Here is a 16,176-nt window from a genome sequence, read left to right on the forward strand (position 1 = left end):
GGGTGACCAGCGTGGTGATGAGACAACTCACAGGCGAGCAGGAGTCGCTGGTAGGCAACAGTCGGCAGATTTGATGGACTGCAGACGACTAGACCTGGTAACGTGTCTAGCGGGAGCGACAACATTAGCTGTAGGTCGACGAGGGGACAGTCGTGACCAGCAGGTGACTTCACGGGTGTTGACCAATGTGGCAGTTGACACGCGGTGACTAATAGGTAGCAAGCTGACGACACACGCCGACAGGCGCGAGACGTGACAAATTTTTTTTTCTTCTCATCATTTTTTGTAAAATTTCTGGAATTTTTTCATTCTCCCCTTGCCGGGTGTTCGGACGCACAAGCACAGTTTTCAGATTTGTGCAATCTTGGCCCGAAAATTTGGGGCTTTTCCTGCAATTGGGGATTGTGATGTAGAGCAAGACCATGTCTCAGAATTTGCAGGATCTTGTGACATTTTGCCTTTGATATTTGGGGTTTTTCATGTATATGCAAAAATTGGGCTGAAATTTACTCAATTTCTCGACATTGATGTACATTGGACCTGTGCAATTTGGGGCTTTTGCTGTTTGGGCAAAATTTGTGCGCCATTCGGTCATTTTATGTACATGTGGGTTCAATTCCATGCAATTTGGACACCTAGCACTTGGAAAAATTTGGGGGTTTTGCTGAAATTGCTCTATTTTGGCTAAAATTAGCTTGTTCTATGCATGTGAGAGACAGTGCAGATATATGGTTGATGCTTTGAGCACAAAAATTTTGGGGCTTTTGACCGTGTGTGTCAAATTTTATGCCCGTGGGTACATGTACAACAGAAATTGCAGCTAAAATTTGGGACTTCACATGTAATGTGATGCATTTGCCCTTGGAACAGCTGTAATAAGTTGAGGAGTGCTGTAGCACATGGTTTGGTGCTTCTAAATATTTACTTACAAATCTGAAATTTCTGCTTCTACGTGGTCATTTATTGCTGGTTGGTACTTGTTTGTACCTTGGTCGCTTGTGTGACAATTTGGGCTTGCATTTGCTGAATTTTTTGGTCACATTTGAGCTGAATATCATGTTTGGAAGCAGTGACAACAGTAATCTCATGCACATTAAGAAGCTTGAAGGAGCACATAACTTTGCAGGCTGGCAAAAACAATGCTACAATATCCTGTTGTAGAAGAAGCAAGCAAAGCCGATTAAGACCAAAGGGGAAAAGCTTGCAAATATAGAACATGAAGATTGGGATGAGTTAAACAAGCTTGCACTCTCAACCATCGAGCTATCAATTTTTGATGCCTTACTGTTTAACATTGAAGGTTTGGATTTTGCCTATGCTATTTGGACTCGACTGGAAGAACTCTATGCATAGAAGAGTGCCGCAACCAAAGTATATTGACTGAAAAAGCTTATGGATTTGCATATGAAAGAGGGTACAACAATGTCTACTCACTTGAGTGAGTTTAACTCCATTTTCAGTAGCTAGTTGGTTGCCTTGAAGTTCTTGATTGATGAAGAATTTGAGGCTACGCTCTTGCTTTGCACTCTGCCAGAGAGTTGGGATACATTTAGGATTGCTATGAGCAATTCTAATGTGATTCTTTTGTATGCTGATGTAGAGAGTGCTCTACTCATGGAAGAAATGAATCAGCAGAACAATGTATCCAGTAAGTCTTCTAGTGCTTTGCATACTGGGGGCAAATCCTAGCAGAAAAACAAATCTGATAGCAAGGGACGTAGTAAATCATGTAGCAAGGATATTGAATGCCATCATTGTAGCAAGAAGGGTCACTTTAAATGTGATTGCTACAAATAGAAGAAAGAGAAAGGAAAGGGCAAGAAGACAGATGATATCAAGGAAGAAAGAGAGTCAGCCTAAGAAGAGCAGTGTCAAAATTGAAGAGGTGAATGTAGTCACTCGTGACAATGATAGTGGGAATGACGTACTCTTGGTCTCTTGACACTTTAGTGCACATGCTTTACTTGCAAACACATATGATGACATGCATACTTGGATTCCCGATTCGGGTGCTTCCTTTCATGTCACCCCTCATCGTGAGTGGTTCTTTGACTATAGAGACGGTCGACATGGTGTTGTCCATCTTGGGGACAACTATGCATGTGACATTGTAGGTATTGGCAGTGTGCAATTGCAGTTTCAGTATGGCACTATCTTCACACTTCAGCATATACGGCATGTATCTTAGCTTAAGAAGAGCTTGATTAGCACAGGGCAACTAGATGGCGATGGCTTTCATACCACCTTTGGTGATGGGAAATGGAAGATTTGTAAGAGACCTAGAGTGATTGCTAGAGGTTGTAAAAGTGATACCTTGTATCCTCTCCATGTAGCTAGTGTCAATTATCATGTTGTTGCCATGACCGAGTAGCCAAGTGTTTCTTTGTGGCATGGCCGGTTGGGACACATGAATCAAACTGGAATGAAAGTGCTCTCTCGTTTGGGTTACTTGCCTTGTCTTCGTTATGTTGATTTTGAGCATTGTGATCATTGTGTTTATGGAAAATATGCACAGATGTCTCATAAGAAGTCTCTTTCGGTGAAATCTTCTCCTCTAGAGTTAGTACATTCCGATGTATGTCAATTGCCAGGGTTATCTTTAGGGGGAAAGAAATATTTTATCACCTTTGTCGATGATGCTACACTGAAGGTATGGGTTCATCCTATTCGTAGCAAGGATGAAGTGCTTGACAAATTTAAAAAATTATTGGCATTGGTTGAAAATCAGACTGATAAGATACTTAAGTATCTTCGCTCTGACAATGGTGGGGAATATGTGTCCAAGGCCTTTTAGGCATTTTGTGACAGCAAAGGGATAAAAAGGGACCTCACTGCCCCCCATAATCCACCCCAAAATGGAGTTGTAGAGTGTATGAATCCAACCATATAGGATAAGGTCCATACAATGCTGTCTCATGTTGCATTACCCCATGGTTTTTGGGCAGAGGCTGTTATGACAGCCGTACACTTGATTAATTGGTTGCCAAACAAGTCTTTGGGACGGGGGAGAGTTTCCCAAGAAGTGTGGTCGAGCAAGCCACCTTCGTATGCACACTTGAAAGTGTTTGGCACTACGAAGCATTTGTGCATATTCGTAAAGAAAAATGCAACAAACTTGAGCCAAAGTCTTGTAAATGCATTTTCCTAGGATATGGTGACGAGGGTGAAATGGGTTATAGATTATGGGATCCTGAGAAACGGAAAGTAGTACGCAGCAATGATGTTATCTTTCGGGAAGATCGCATGCATAAACAACCTGAAAAGACTGAGGAGGTCCATAGGGTTGTATTCTGGGAAGAAATACATTTTGAACAGCAAAATGTGCCCATTGTACAACAGCAAATACTTGCTATAAATGAACCTTTAAATGCAGAAAATAATATCGAAAATGATCAGCCAGCTATTCTTTATGATAATGAGCCACTACGTGTGCAGGAACAACCATGAGAGCAAGTTGTTAATGCTGATTTGTAGGCTGAAATGCCAGGACAGCAAGCTGACAATACTCATTAGCCAGCAAACAATGATCATTGGGTTAGGAGATCATCTAGGGCTACTAGATAACTTGATAGATTCATCCTGATGCAAACAATGTGGCTGATTATGTCATGTTGACAAACTGTGGTGAACTGTCTTGTTTCAAGGAAGCAATGCACAGATAGGATAGCAAGAAATGGTATAAAGCCATGTTGTCAGAGATGGAATCTCTTGAGAAAAATGGCACTTGGGACTTGGTGCAATTGCTTGAAGGGCAGAAAACCCTTCCATGTAAATGGTTTTACAAGATAAAGGTCACTTCTGGTTCCTTGCCAAAGTACAAAGCAAGATTGGTTGCGAAGGAGTACAAGCAGGAACATGGAGTTGACTTCGATGAGATTTTCTCTCCTACAATCAAGATGACTACATTGAGAACCATTTTGGGCTTGGTTACAGCTGAAGATATGGAGCTCATACAGTGAATGTAAAGACTGCATTTTTACATGGTGATCTGCATGAAGACATATATATGTAGTAGTTTGAAGGGTTTGTGGAAAAAGAGAAAGAGAAGATGGTATGCAAACTCAAAAGGAGTTTGTATGGGCTGAAACAAGCACCAAGAGAATGGTATCATAAGTTTAATACATTTATGCAGTCTCAAGGTTTCCATAGAAGTCAAGTGGATCACTACTTGTACACCAAGAAGGCAGCAGATGATAGCTTGATTATCTTGGTTCAGTATGTTGATGACATGCTAATTGCTGGTGGGGATACTCATGCCTTGGACTCACTGAATCAAAGTCTTCATGGCAGCTTTGACATGAAGGATCTTGGTGATGCCAATCACATTCTTGGCATGCGAATACTCAGAGATAGGTCAAAACGATTACTCTATCTATCTCAGCAGGAGTATATCTCCAAGGTTTTGCAACATTTCAATATGGAGGGAGGGAAAATAATCGTGGTTCCATTGCCTCCATGTTGGTATCTTGGCCATTTCAGCTGTCTTATCATCAGATGTAGGGCTGTCCTCTGCACTGAGTTTCACATATGAATGCAATGGAACCCCAATTGTTTTTCCCTGCTCCATATTGAAACGTTGCAAAAACTTGGAGATATACTCATGCTGAGATAGATAGAGTAAACAATTGGGGTTCCATTGCCTCCATATGTAAAACTCAGTGCAGAGGACAGCCCTATATCTGATAATGAGACGTCTGAAATGGCCAAGATACCATATGCTTCAACTATTGGTAGTTTGATGTATGCTATGGTTGCTATACGTCCTGACATTGCCTTTGCAGTGGGAGTGGTTAGTAGTTACATGGCAAACCCTGGTAAAAAGCATTGGGAAGCAGTGAAAGGTATTATGAGATAATCTCAAAGGCACCAAGGATTTGTTCATCTGCTTTGGAAAGCAGAAGGCATTTGTTGTTGGCTTTACGGATGCAGACCATGCCGGTGATGCGGATTGCAGAAAGTCCACTTTTGGGTATGTGTTTATCTTCATAGGAGGAGCAATCTCTTGGATCTCCAGGCTATAAAAGTGTGTTGCATTGTCTACTAGAGATGCAGAGTATGTGGCTGCCATTGAGGCATGCAAGGAGGCTTTATGGCTTTCACGTCTAGTGGGAGAGCTTGAAATTATAGAGTTACCTGTTCTCCATTGTGATAGTCAGAGTGCTATCATGTTGGCACGGAATCTCGTCTTTCATGCAAAGACGAAACACATACAGGTGAAGTACCACTTCATTAGAGGTGTACTTGACAGCAAGAGCATTGAGCTTGTCAAAGTGCATATAGATGATAATTCTGCAGACCTTCTCACGAAGGGTCTTCTAGTAGAGTGGTTTGCTCATTGTCGACAAATGATGGGAGTTGGATAGATATATGTATTTCAGCTTTATACATACCTAGACTTAGCTGATTCTTTTCTCCCCTTAAGGCACATTGTCTTTAGGTGGGAGGTTGTTGGGAATAAAGGGCTCTCGTGCCTTTTATATGTGCTCGGGTGTGAATACGCCCTTAGCGCACTTGTACTTTCATATATATATATATATATATATATATATATATATATATAAAAGATATTGACGATTTGTAGTCTTCATAGCAGATCACGTTTGAAGACTAATCAAGGATGAGTGTGCAACATAGAAGAGTCGTACGGTAATGAGGCGGCTTTAGAGAATCGAAATTAAAGGGTTGGTTCATGCTTGGGCTCTCAAGCCAGTGGATTTAGAAATCTCCACTACATTCTGTAATAAAGATTTAAGGATCTCTTTTACCTTTTTGGGTTCTCTCATCTTCTACTTAGTTGTGCAAATAAGACTTAGAGTCTTATATATTTGCTGAAGTAAAAAAGGAAGGATTTAATAAATTTAAAGCTCATTTACCTTACCAAATATTATGGATCCTGAAAGACTGAATACGGTCTGTCTCTCATGCTAGTATGTCCTCGAGTTGGGAGTTTTGGATCCTCATTAGCATCATACTTGGGCTATTGTGTACCTTTCTCTAGGTTGTAATCATGGTCGTTAGGATGGTATGCCGAAGTGATAGGAGTAGTGCAGAGTAAAACAATGGAGTAAAGGAAGGACTTGATAAATTTAAAGCTCATTTACCTTACCAAATATTATGGATCTTGAGAGATTGAATATGGCATGTCTCTCACGCTCATATTTCCTCAACTTGGGAGTTTTGGATCCTCATTAGCATCGTACTTGGGCTATTGTGCACCTTCCTCTAGGTTGTAGTCATGGTCATTAGGATGGTATATTGAAGGGATAGGAGTGGTGCAGAGTAAAACAATGGAGTAAGGGCTTAACTCTAGCTTCACCTTTTCCATTCTCGTCTCCATGAGAAGGTACCTTTACCTTGGTGGGTTACCTTCAATTTGAGGAGAATCTTGCATTCAAGATGACTATGTGCTTTTAGCACACCTCTCGCATAAGGGAGAGGTAGAGAACAACTTACTATTGCCGTTGTCGTTACGCTTGGCCAAAAGTGATGGGATTCTAGAGATGCACAAGCTTAGTCTTTGATAGCTCTATCAATGAAGAGAGCCATCATACCTCACATTTGGTCTTGAAAAACCTCACATGCAGGTTGGGTTGTTTTGGAGCATATGTTTGTAGCTAGTAATGAGGCCCACATCTCTTTATTGCAAAGAGAGTTGGTCAATGCTCACCTAAATGAAGGTGAATCACATGTATTTAGGGCTTTCATGAGTAGCTACTCAACATTGATGAGGTGATTGAAGATGGTGAACATCACTTTGAACTCTCTTCCAGAGTTGTTTCTTGGTTTTCACATTTCTCTAAATGTGTCATTGAGAGGGGCAGCTTAGCCCCTCACATTCATGGAGTTGACTGGCGTCTTGCTTCATAAGGAACAGACTTACAAGAATATGGTCCTATGTTCAAGTGATTATCCATGCACTTTAGGTACAAAGGCAAAGTGAAAGGCAAGCAAAATACAAATCAGTCCAAGCTTGATGTTGGGCAATCTTCAAATAAGGGCAACAATGATGCAAATAGGTCAAGGAATTAGGGAAAATGCCATTATTACAAAAAGCCAAGTCATTACATTGATGAATGGAGAAAAAGACTTGCAAAAGAGAAGAAAATAACTCCAATATGGTTGGCCAAGAGACATTAGCTACTCGCATAATTACATCCTAAGAGGCATGGTATGGCAAGCAGCCTAGTGTGGATTATTTTTGTGTTTTTGGTTGCATTGCATATGCGCATGCATCCGAAGAGTTTCATGAAATGCGTGATGACAAGACAATAAAATGGCTATATAACCTGCCACACACAAGGTTTTTGTGAGTAGAGATGTTATATTCTCTGAAAATTCAGCACATATGCATGCTGAATTTGAAATGCTAGCCACTTCAAACTCTTTGCATGTATTTGAGAGTGGTCTTCCCTATGTTTATAGGGGCTGATTATGATGCAGAAAATCAGCAATTACAGCAATGCTAAACCTGCCCCACTTGTCCCAAATGAATCTCCAACTAATCCAGTTATTCCTAGGGCGGTGGATGAGGTAGTTGTGCGAGAAAGGATTGCTATACATGCAGCCAAAAAAGTCCCTAGATGTTTGTTACAGACTTTTAAAGAGAGTCATATTGATTTTTCTTTACCTCAGCATACATGTTCAAGTGCTAGAAATGCAAGGGGGGACACGTTTTGTTGATATAGGCTATCTCATTGATGATGAGGAAGCATATGCTTTTGTTGGTACTCTTTTGTATGAGGACGAGCCTACATATTTTGATGATGCATCATAGGATGTGCATTGGGTGCAAGCCATGAGGGATGAGATGAGCTCTATTGAGGAGAAATATACTTGGAGACTTTCCTCCTGGCAAAAAGGCCATTGGTACACATTGGGTTTACAAGCTAAAAGGGAAACTTGATTGGCCTATTGATAGACACAAGGCAAGGCTGGTTGTAAAGGGATATGCTTAGAAAAAGGACATTGACTATGAGGAGACATTTGCTCCTACATCCAGGATGATCACCATTAGGTGTGTGATTGCTATGGCTACAGGCTCCATGTGCTTGCTACTCCAAGATAGATGCATTTTTGACTGCATAGGGGTCCCAAAACAACCCAACTGAACTGAATCTTTGCGTCAAGAAGGAAGGGGGGGATTTGATAATCGTCATTCTTTATGTAGATGATATGTTGCTCATTGGACCAAATGAGAGAAAAATTGCAGATTTCAAGGATGAATTGCAGTCTACTTTTGATATGTTAGGTATGGGGTTGCTTCACTACTTTTTGGGGATTCGATTCACCCAAAACCAGCATGGTATTGTTATATCTTAGTAACAAGATGTGCAAAAGTTGCTAGTAAGGTTTAGCATGCAATGTTGTAAATCTGTGAGCACACCTACAGCTTTATGTACATCTGATTTCAATAGACCATACATTTTAACAACAATACTATGAGAATTCGCATGTACACTAACAATCATAAAGCTCCATTGTACATATACGTGTCAAGTGAATCACCCAATGTATGAACCTATTGATATTGAAATCACGATGTTTATGCGGTGTGTTTATGGACAACTTTTCTCTGTGTCTTATTATTACACAGGCTGCATCATAAACTGTTGTATGCATGTGTGATAAGAGAATAACCTTTTGCATGACTTGTACAAATGATGCTATTTATAGGAGGTGTGGATGTACAAGTTTTTAATGCGCTTAATGGTAAGAGATGAAAAACGTTTGTTTTAGAAGCACGACTGAGGGAAGAAAAATGTTGCTGATCGCTTAAGGTAAATGGAATTCCTCTTTACAGGTTGGAATTGCATCTTATGGGGGTTTAACAGCTCTCGTAGTATGTATCTTTCTTCCCCTCCCTTTTCCTTGTTCTATGCCTTCTATCATCTACTGAAAACATAGCAATCATTTCGTATTCCTTAACTTTAGCGTTTCTAGTTTTGTCAGTTCTTTTTAAAAGATTTAGTTTAGTTAGTATAAGATACTAATTGAGGATGTTCCAGGTTGGTCTAATGACGATTTCCATGGTCTCTTGTACACTGATCCTTGGATGCATCTTGAAAAATGGGAAAACCTATGTCAATGAGGTGGCAGAAGAGAAGTTCATGTTTGAATGCCATGATTTTATTGAATCATATACTATAGGAGCTTGTCCTCCAGTTCCACAGCGAACATTCGACAAGTTCTGGGAAAACAGGTATGATAATCTTCTAAATTTCTTCTTCTTGCTTATTACTGTTTGTTTGGAACTGGAACAACGGACAGCTATACATGTTTTATAGTTGCTTAGTCCTGTCCCAAAGAAACTTGTGAGAAACTTGCACCAGCTGATAGTGTGATCCAAACCCCAAAGCTTGTTTGCATGCTTAGCAAACCAAGAGGGAGTTATGAGGAAGGCCACACGTGGTACCTACTACACGTTCTTGTAGCTTGGATGGCATATTTTTGTTGCCTCGTACTTTCTATTTAAGAGGTTGTCTTTGTTTCCCTGGATTTAAGCGGTAGCATGACTGTAACTGAAAGAACCTCAACCATGGCCAAGAATCAGGCTCAATCCCAATGTTTTTACTGGTCATCAGGACAAGAAGCCAATGCCAAAGATCTACATTTTCCCAATGGTTGTGTATGTCAAATCTTGACCAAAAGGCATGCATTTTGGAGAACCAAGTCATTTACCCATTGGACTTAGTCATGCTCACTTTACATAGAGGAATATATCTCTATCCTAGCTGGTTAAGGCTAAACTAGGACTGGGACCTTGGGTCTACCTTCTTTAGGAGTTATAGAAAACCTGTCTTTAATGCCCTGCATTGGCAGTCAGTCAAGATTCCTGTGAATCCAAAGGTCCTCCTAGTAGTTAATCCCCTTGAAAGGGAGCTTAAATGCCAGCTTAGGTTTCTGGTTTTCTGGAGAGGTTTTATCAAAGTAAGCAACTGAATTGAGCCAGAGTGACCGTCTCAGAGGCTTTAATCTTAACGTTGAAGGTTTCAAATTAATGTGTCATACAAGAGAATGCCAAGTCCCCCTTTACTCTTAGAGGCAGTCTTTTGCTTCAATCCAATGGCCTGATAGGAACTATGTGTATCATTGGCCCATGGAAATTCTTTAGGGATCTCTTCAATCTTTTTCTGAGGATGATCTGAAGGAGATGCCGGAGTCGTTCCAACCAGTGATTTTTCCATTTATTTTCTGAAATAACACTTCAAACTTCTACTTTGAGGGCAATCCAAGGTACGTTACCACCTGCCCATGACCAATCTCCCTCAGACTAAGCCTTGCTCAGCACACCCGGATCTTCTTTGAGATTTCTTCTATGATATCGGTGCTATCATCTGCAAACATTTGGCCAGCAAAGAAAGAACCATTAGGTAAGGGGAGAGCTTTAATACATCAGGCAGCTACTAATCTCTCCATGAGGGTCAGTTACAATAGCAAACTGTGAAGGTGCTAGTGGGCAACCTTGTCTAGTCGACCTTTTCAAGGTGAAAGACTCCTTCAAATAACCATCAGCTTAAATTTTATAGGACACTTTCTGTGCACAAATCCATATTGGTTCTGAGGACCAGCCTCCACAAGCATATGGTTGATTCTTAAAACAATAGCTTTGGCTAATGCTTTGTAATAGACATTTAGCATAGTCAAAGGTCTCCAATCTTACATATCTGTCTTCTATGATTCTTTGGTACTAAGTTCAATCATGCCAGTATTCTAAGAAGGAAACATGCAGCTCACATTTCTGCTCTCTCAAAAGATTACATACATCCTGACCATAGAGGTCCCACATCACTTCAATGGAATCCAAAGGCAGACCATTGGCCTTCGGAGTTTTGTTCTTCTTTGCAGAGAAGACCACACCTTTGACTCTCTCCATAGAGAAAGGTATATCAAACAATAGGGCCTTCTCTCTGCTTATGACTGTGGGCATAGACTAAAGAAAAGAAAAAGCAATTGCTACCTTGGACTGAGAAAACTTTGGATGAATTGGTTGTGACCCTGCTTTCTGTTTCTAGAGCAAATGTTTTTTGCTTCCTGTTGCAACCGTGTTCCCTGCTGCTGTGATGCCAGTGCCTGCTGTTCAGTGATACCAGAGCTTCTAAGCAAGGCTCAGAGCCTCATGAATTGCAAGAACCTGCAAAACATCTCAATGAAGGAGAAAACCCGTTTCCCAATAGTAGTTGGTGTCCCTCTTCTTCCTCAAGGAACTCTACTTGAAACTTCCATGGACAATACTTTCCTCAGGTTTGATCTTGATGTAGATTTGGACACCAAAAACGAATGGCGGCCTTCAAGGCATAATTTTTGGCTTGCTGACTGTTTGGTGACAAACCACCAATGCACTCATTAAAGGACATATTATGGAAAGCTCTCATAGGCACCCTTGTGGAGGTCATGAGAGTAACCTTGCTAGTGAAGGATTGTGTTAGGGTCAATTTTCTATCTCCTATCTTTGTATTTGTTTGGTTGTCTAGAAGTCCCATTGTAAATATTTCTATTCTTTATTTCAAAATGCAGTGGCAGAGAGAGAGAGAGAGAGAGAGAGAGAGAGAGAGAGAGAGGGGGGGGGGTGGGGGGGGGTTGGCATTGCTCATGGTAGCACAGTTATTCATGCTTCATGGTGACATGTGCTTAATTCCACGAGGCCTATTAAGGTCTCCCAGTCTTTTCTCCTTTCTCATTCGATTGCATCTTGGCAAGAGATGTTACATTTTGTAGTTTGGCGCCCTCTTGATTTTCGCAAGAAGGAGAATTTGCTGCAAGGAGAAGTACTAGCTACCTCCAGGTTGTTGGATTGGCTTGATAAAGATTTACAGCAAGACAAGTTTAATCGGATGGCTCCTTGATGGGGTCATTCTTGGGCAGCCCCGTCTTTATTCTTTCCGGCATATTCGTCAGCACTTTCGGGTGCCTCAAGGATATCATGACATTTGGTTGTCCATATAGGACAAGCATCTGAGGTTCCCTCCTCTGCCTGCGTTACAACCATTGTCTTCGTGGCTTGATTGGATATTTGTGCTTCGTGATGATTTCGAGAAAAGGTCAGCTAACCAAATATATCATCAGATGGTGGAGGCCAAGAGATGGGTCACTGGAAAGATAGCAAAAAGAAGTGGTAGGAAAGATTCATCCAACTCTGGAAGTCTAAGGTTTTGTATTAGGGTAAAGTGTTCATGTGGAGGTTGCTTATTGGGGGTTTTCCAACTGGGGATGTGTTGCGTGCCCACAACTTCTCTGTTGGTCGTTGTGTATTTTGCACTACATGTGACGAGACATTGCTTCATCTTTTTGTCTCTTGCCCCATTGCTCGACAGATTTGGAGTTTTGTTTCCCGTGTGTGGTCCTCGGCAACTCAGGACCGGATATCAGCTCGTTCATGGATTATGGGAAAGATGACCTCTATGTGTACTTTGCATTCAGATTATTCCTGCCTCTTCCATTTCCTTAGATGGACAGCCCTGTGGCATATTTGGTGTACTTGGAATGCCTTTATTTTGATTCAGTATGTGGGCCGTGTTCATGGTTTAGTGTTATGGCAGATCTCCTCTATGGTGTCGGTTGATCTGGTTCTCCCTGACATTGCTGCTCCTTGGCTGGATATTGTTCGCTCTACAACAATTGTCCTTTTTGTGTGATATTTTTATGTTATCTTTGTAGACTTCCATATGTATCTGTTTTTTCTTTGTTGACTTGATGGTCTGATGTAAATATTTTCTACTTAATCCAATTATCTTCACGAAAAAAAAGGAGAGAGAGATCCCAACTAGTTACCATGCCAAAGTGTAAGGGCAATATGGTTTCATTAAGGGATGGGAGATGATGCATAATATCTTCAATGTTCAACTGGGAATTGGCTATCCCAAAACATCTAGTCAAGAGGAGGTTATGATTCAGCTGAATATCGAAAAAGCTTTTGATTGTGTCAACAGGTCTTTAATATTTTCAATGTTCAATGGGGGATCAGCTGAATGTTGACAAAGCTTTTGATTGTGTCAACAAGTCTTTCATCGCCAACTAATGTCTTCCATTGGTTTTGGCCCTGAAATGACTTTTCTTAGTGATACAATCGGCTCTGATGGAGTGGCAAGCTAGCACCTAAGGGGGGAATAATTAAAGAGATTGCTCTCACTTGATCCCATCATTAGGGATGCCCCCTTAGTCCTTTGTTGTTTTCCTTGGTGACTCATCGAATGCTGTCTATATTGGATAAGCTAGCAACTAACGGTGAAATCGTAGGCTTGACTCTTCCTAGTGGGGCTAAGGTTCTTGGATAGTCTCTTGCAAATGATTCATTTGTGTTTCTCAAGGTTGAGAACTCCAATCTAGATTGAACAATGGCCATTTGGAGATTGTTTGGTTTGGCCTTGGGCTTCAACACTGATGCACAAAAGTCCACTCTCATTAGTTGTACTCAGAGAGACCTGCATGCTTTGGGTTGGTAGGGTGGGAGGGTGGGATTATTTCTCACGGAGGGATTTCTAGACACTTGGAACATCCCTTTGGAGTGGATTCAAGCATTGCTTGATTGGATGCCTTCATGCATTCATAACAAGTATATGTAATCTCTACGTGTGTGCCTCAAAGTTGTATAGACGGTGATGATCAATATGATCTCCTATTTCTTGCTGTTGCTTCCTTGGATATAGAAATCATTGTAGGTATTGGTGTAGTCTGTCCATTTTACGCTGTGGAAAAAGTAGGAGAATCATTTAGGTCAGCAGGTCTGGGTCTCTTGGCAAAATATTACCCTGTCAAAGCGTAAGGGCAGAGCTAGTTTGTTGGATATCAATATTCATATGACAGCTCTATGAATGGCCCTATTATCGTCTTGATGTGCACAACAGCACCCTTGGGCAGATATCACTATGGTTTTTATTGAGTAGGTTGGCTTCTCATATGGTCATACTAGAATCAAGGCCCCATGGTGACATGTCTTGAATTTGATTCAGGAAATCAAAACAGCGGAGTCTTTTCTTATTTACCGCTTGATTGCTTCCCATGAGGTTCTGATCACATCTAGGTTACTTGATTGGCATGATAAGCACATGGACTATGATAAATTTAATAGGATGGTATGACTGGTGTGATCAGCTGCTTCAGTTATGGAGATCTAAACTTCCCTGCCACAGGGACATGTCAGTAATATGCTTCTACAATGCACGTGAATACTGTATCTCAAAATTAGTTAGAGAAATGATAGAAGTTTGTCTAAACCCTTTATCAAATATCATTCTTGGATCATTTTCATGTTGTTTGAAGGAATTTGTCTCGTATGACTATCTTTACTGGAAGTGCTGTTTTGAAGTGTTAGTCGAGTACAGCAAACATTTGAAATAATTTCACATAGATTGTGCTAAAGTATGTAGTGAAATTGTTATTTTACAGATGTGAGGACGATTTTGAACGGGCCTTTCAATTTTTTGCTTGGGGTATGTGAGCAAAAATATCAAGTTTCTTACTTTTATGGTTACCAAAGGAATACAGAAAGCATCTGAGAGTGTGAATTTAAAGCCAGTTTGCCCAATCTATTTTGTAGGTGTCCTATGCTTCCTGTGCAGCCTGATCCCAATTGGGTAAAGCCTCAAAACATTTATCAACAGGCCATTGTATTCTTCTTGTATCATGAAGCTCAGTAAGCATCTTATTTCTTTTTGGGGCATCTGTAGGTGGATCAAATTCAGCTATTCCTTATTAACAGCTGGAATGTTTACAGCAGTTATTGCTGTATCTATCTTAGTCTGGTAATAACCTGATGGGTTGGGATACTTGGCCAAAACCAGGTGTTATGGAATTAATGTGTCAGTGCTGAAACAACTAAAAATCATTTTTGGAGTATGGTTTTGCTGATGGCAGGTGGTTTGCTCACTACTATTGGGGTAGCTACCTAACGAGTGACGCGACCAGGAAACAGTCAGAACTACATCAAAATGGTGCCTCTGTCAGGCCAGTGGGTCTCCCATTTGATTGGCATATCACGTCTGTGACAAGTGGAAGCTTTGCAGAATCAAGAAATGAACGTGGAGCCAATCCTGAGACTAATGGCCAATCTTGACTAAACTTATAAACGGAAAAAGGAACAGAACTTGTGAGAGAGTGGGTTACCATCGAGAATATTCTATTGGGCTTAAAGCTTATAAGGATTTGAGCTCAAATTTAGTGTAAATTCGTTGAAAATGTATGTTGAAATTGCTTGATCTGCATGTTTCTAACATTCCATTGGGGTTTATGTACGTTTCTTGATAATATTTTTCCCAAACACTGCAAACACCTACTAATACGTAACATTCTTATGATTTGTGTACAATGTGTAAATTATTTATTTATTTTGTAATGCCTTTTCACATTATTAAAGGTTAACAATGTGTAGGCCAACCTCTAGGTGCCCCTAGGCTTGGAACTCCCATTTTACCAATCTGCCAACACGCTTGGTGGTAACTAGTGTATGTATCAAAATTGGCAAGGGGAAAAAAAGGTAATTGGTAACTATTGTATGTATCAAAATTGGCAAGGGGAAAAAAGGTAATTGGTTTAACTTTTAGGACCAATTTTTAAGAACTTCTAAATCTTCTCAACTTTCTTTTCTCCTTGCCGCACAGCCATAACTTGTTGGGTACACATGCATTACCTAGAAGAGCATGGTCATTGAAAATCAAGCAACATGGCAATAGCTTGTCTTAATAGCTCATTGCAACCCTAATTTGTGAACTTTTAATGTATAGATGGAATGAAAAACCTAAAAAGAGGATAACATATTTGAGGAGAGATTGGATAAAGAAGAGGGAAAGCTACAAAAAGCCATAAAATGTTTGGTGTAAGAGTTTCCAAATTTTGAAGTTTGAGCTTTGCAAAGTTTGCTATCTTGGATTTGTGGAATATGGCTTCAAAGGCATCTAGTGATTGTTTTCAATGTTGCATGTTTTGCCTAATGACAGTCACATCAACAATGTAAAATTCATGACTACAAAGTTTTCTTTCAATCACAAAATCCATGAGGTTCGGATTGAAGAGTTGTTTCAAGAAAAATTGAACTCGATGGGGGACATCCAAAATTGGAGAGACTATTTTGAAAGTAGCATTGCAAGCATAGAAGTCATATATCTACTTCCCTCGAGTCTCCATAGAAGGGTGCTAGAGACGTAGGAATGTAAGATCAAACACGCTATGCCTTGTATAGGGAAG

At 40.5% G+C, this 16,176-nt stretch overlaps 1 protein-coding gene across 5 annotated transcripts in view; it reads left to right on the forward strand.

Annotated features, from left to right (window-relative positions):
• Positions 1–15,293, forward strand: part of LOC148018495 (uncharacterized) — a 58,726-nt gene extending 43,433 nt beyond the window's left edge. For 2 of the 5 annotated variants that reach the window (XM_087662300.1, XM_087662299.1), the window contains exons 4-10: positions 8,674–8,709; positions 8,801–8,839; positions 9,006–9,199; positions 14,383–14,426; positions 14,534–14,570; positions 14,664–14,738; positions 14,851–15,293. In XM_087662300.1, the coding sequence (XP_087518426.1) occupies positions 8,674–8,709; positions 8,801–8,839; positions 9,006–9,199; positions 14,383–14,426; positions 14,534–14,570; positions 14,664–14,738; positions 14,851–15,049 (624 nt within the window). In that variant the 3' untranslated portion in view covers positions 15,050–15,293. The remainder of the gene's footprint in view (positions 1–8,673; positions 8,710–8,800; positions 8,840–9,005; positions 9,200–14,382; positions 14,427–14,533; positions 14,571–14,663; positions 14,739–14,850) is intronic. The other 3 variants (XM_087662302.1, XM_087662301.1, XM_087662303.1) reach the window with 2 other exon arrangements.
• Positions 15,294–16,176: the final 883 nt, after the last annotated feature.

This window comes from Lygodium microphyllum, chromosome 21 (genome assembly GCF_053477565.2).
Source record: "Lygodium microphyllum isolate KBCC chromosome 21, Lygodium_microphyllum_v1.1.10, whole genome shotgun sequence".
Classification (NCBI taxonomy): Eukaryota; Viridiplantae; Streptophyta; class Polypodiopsida; order Schizaeales; family Lygodiaceae; genus Lygodium; species Lygodium microphyllum.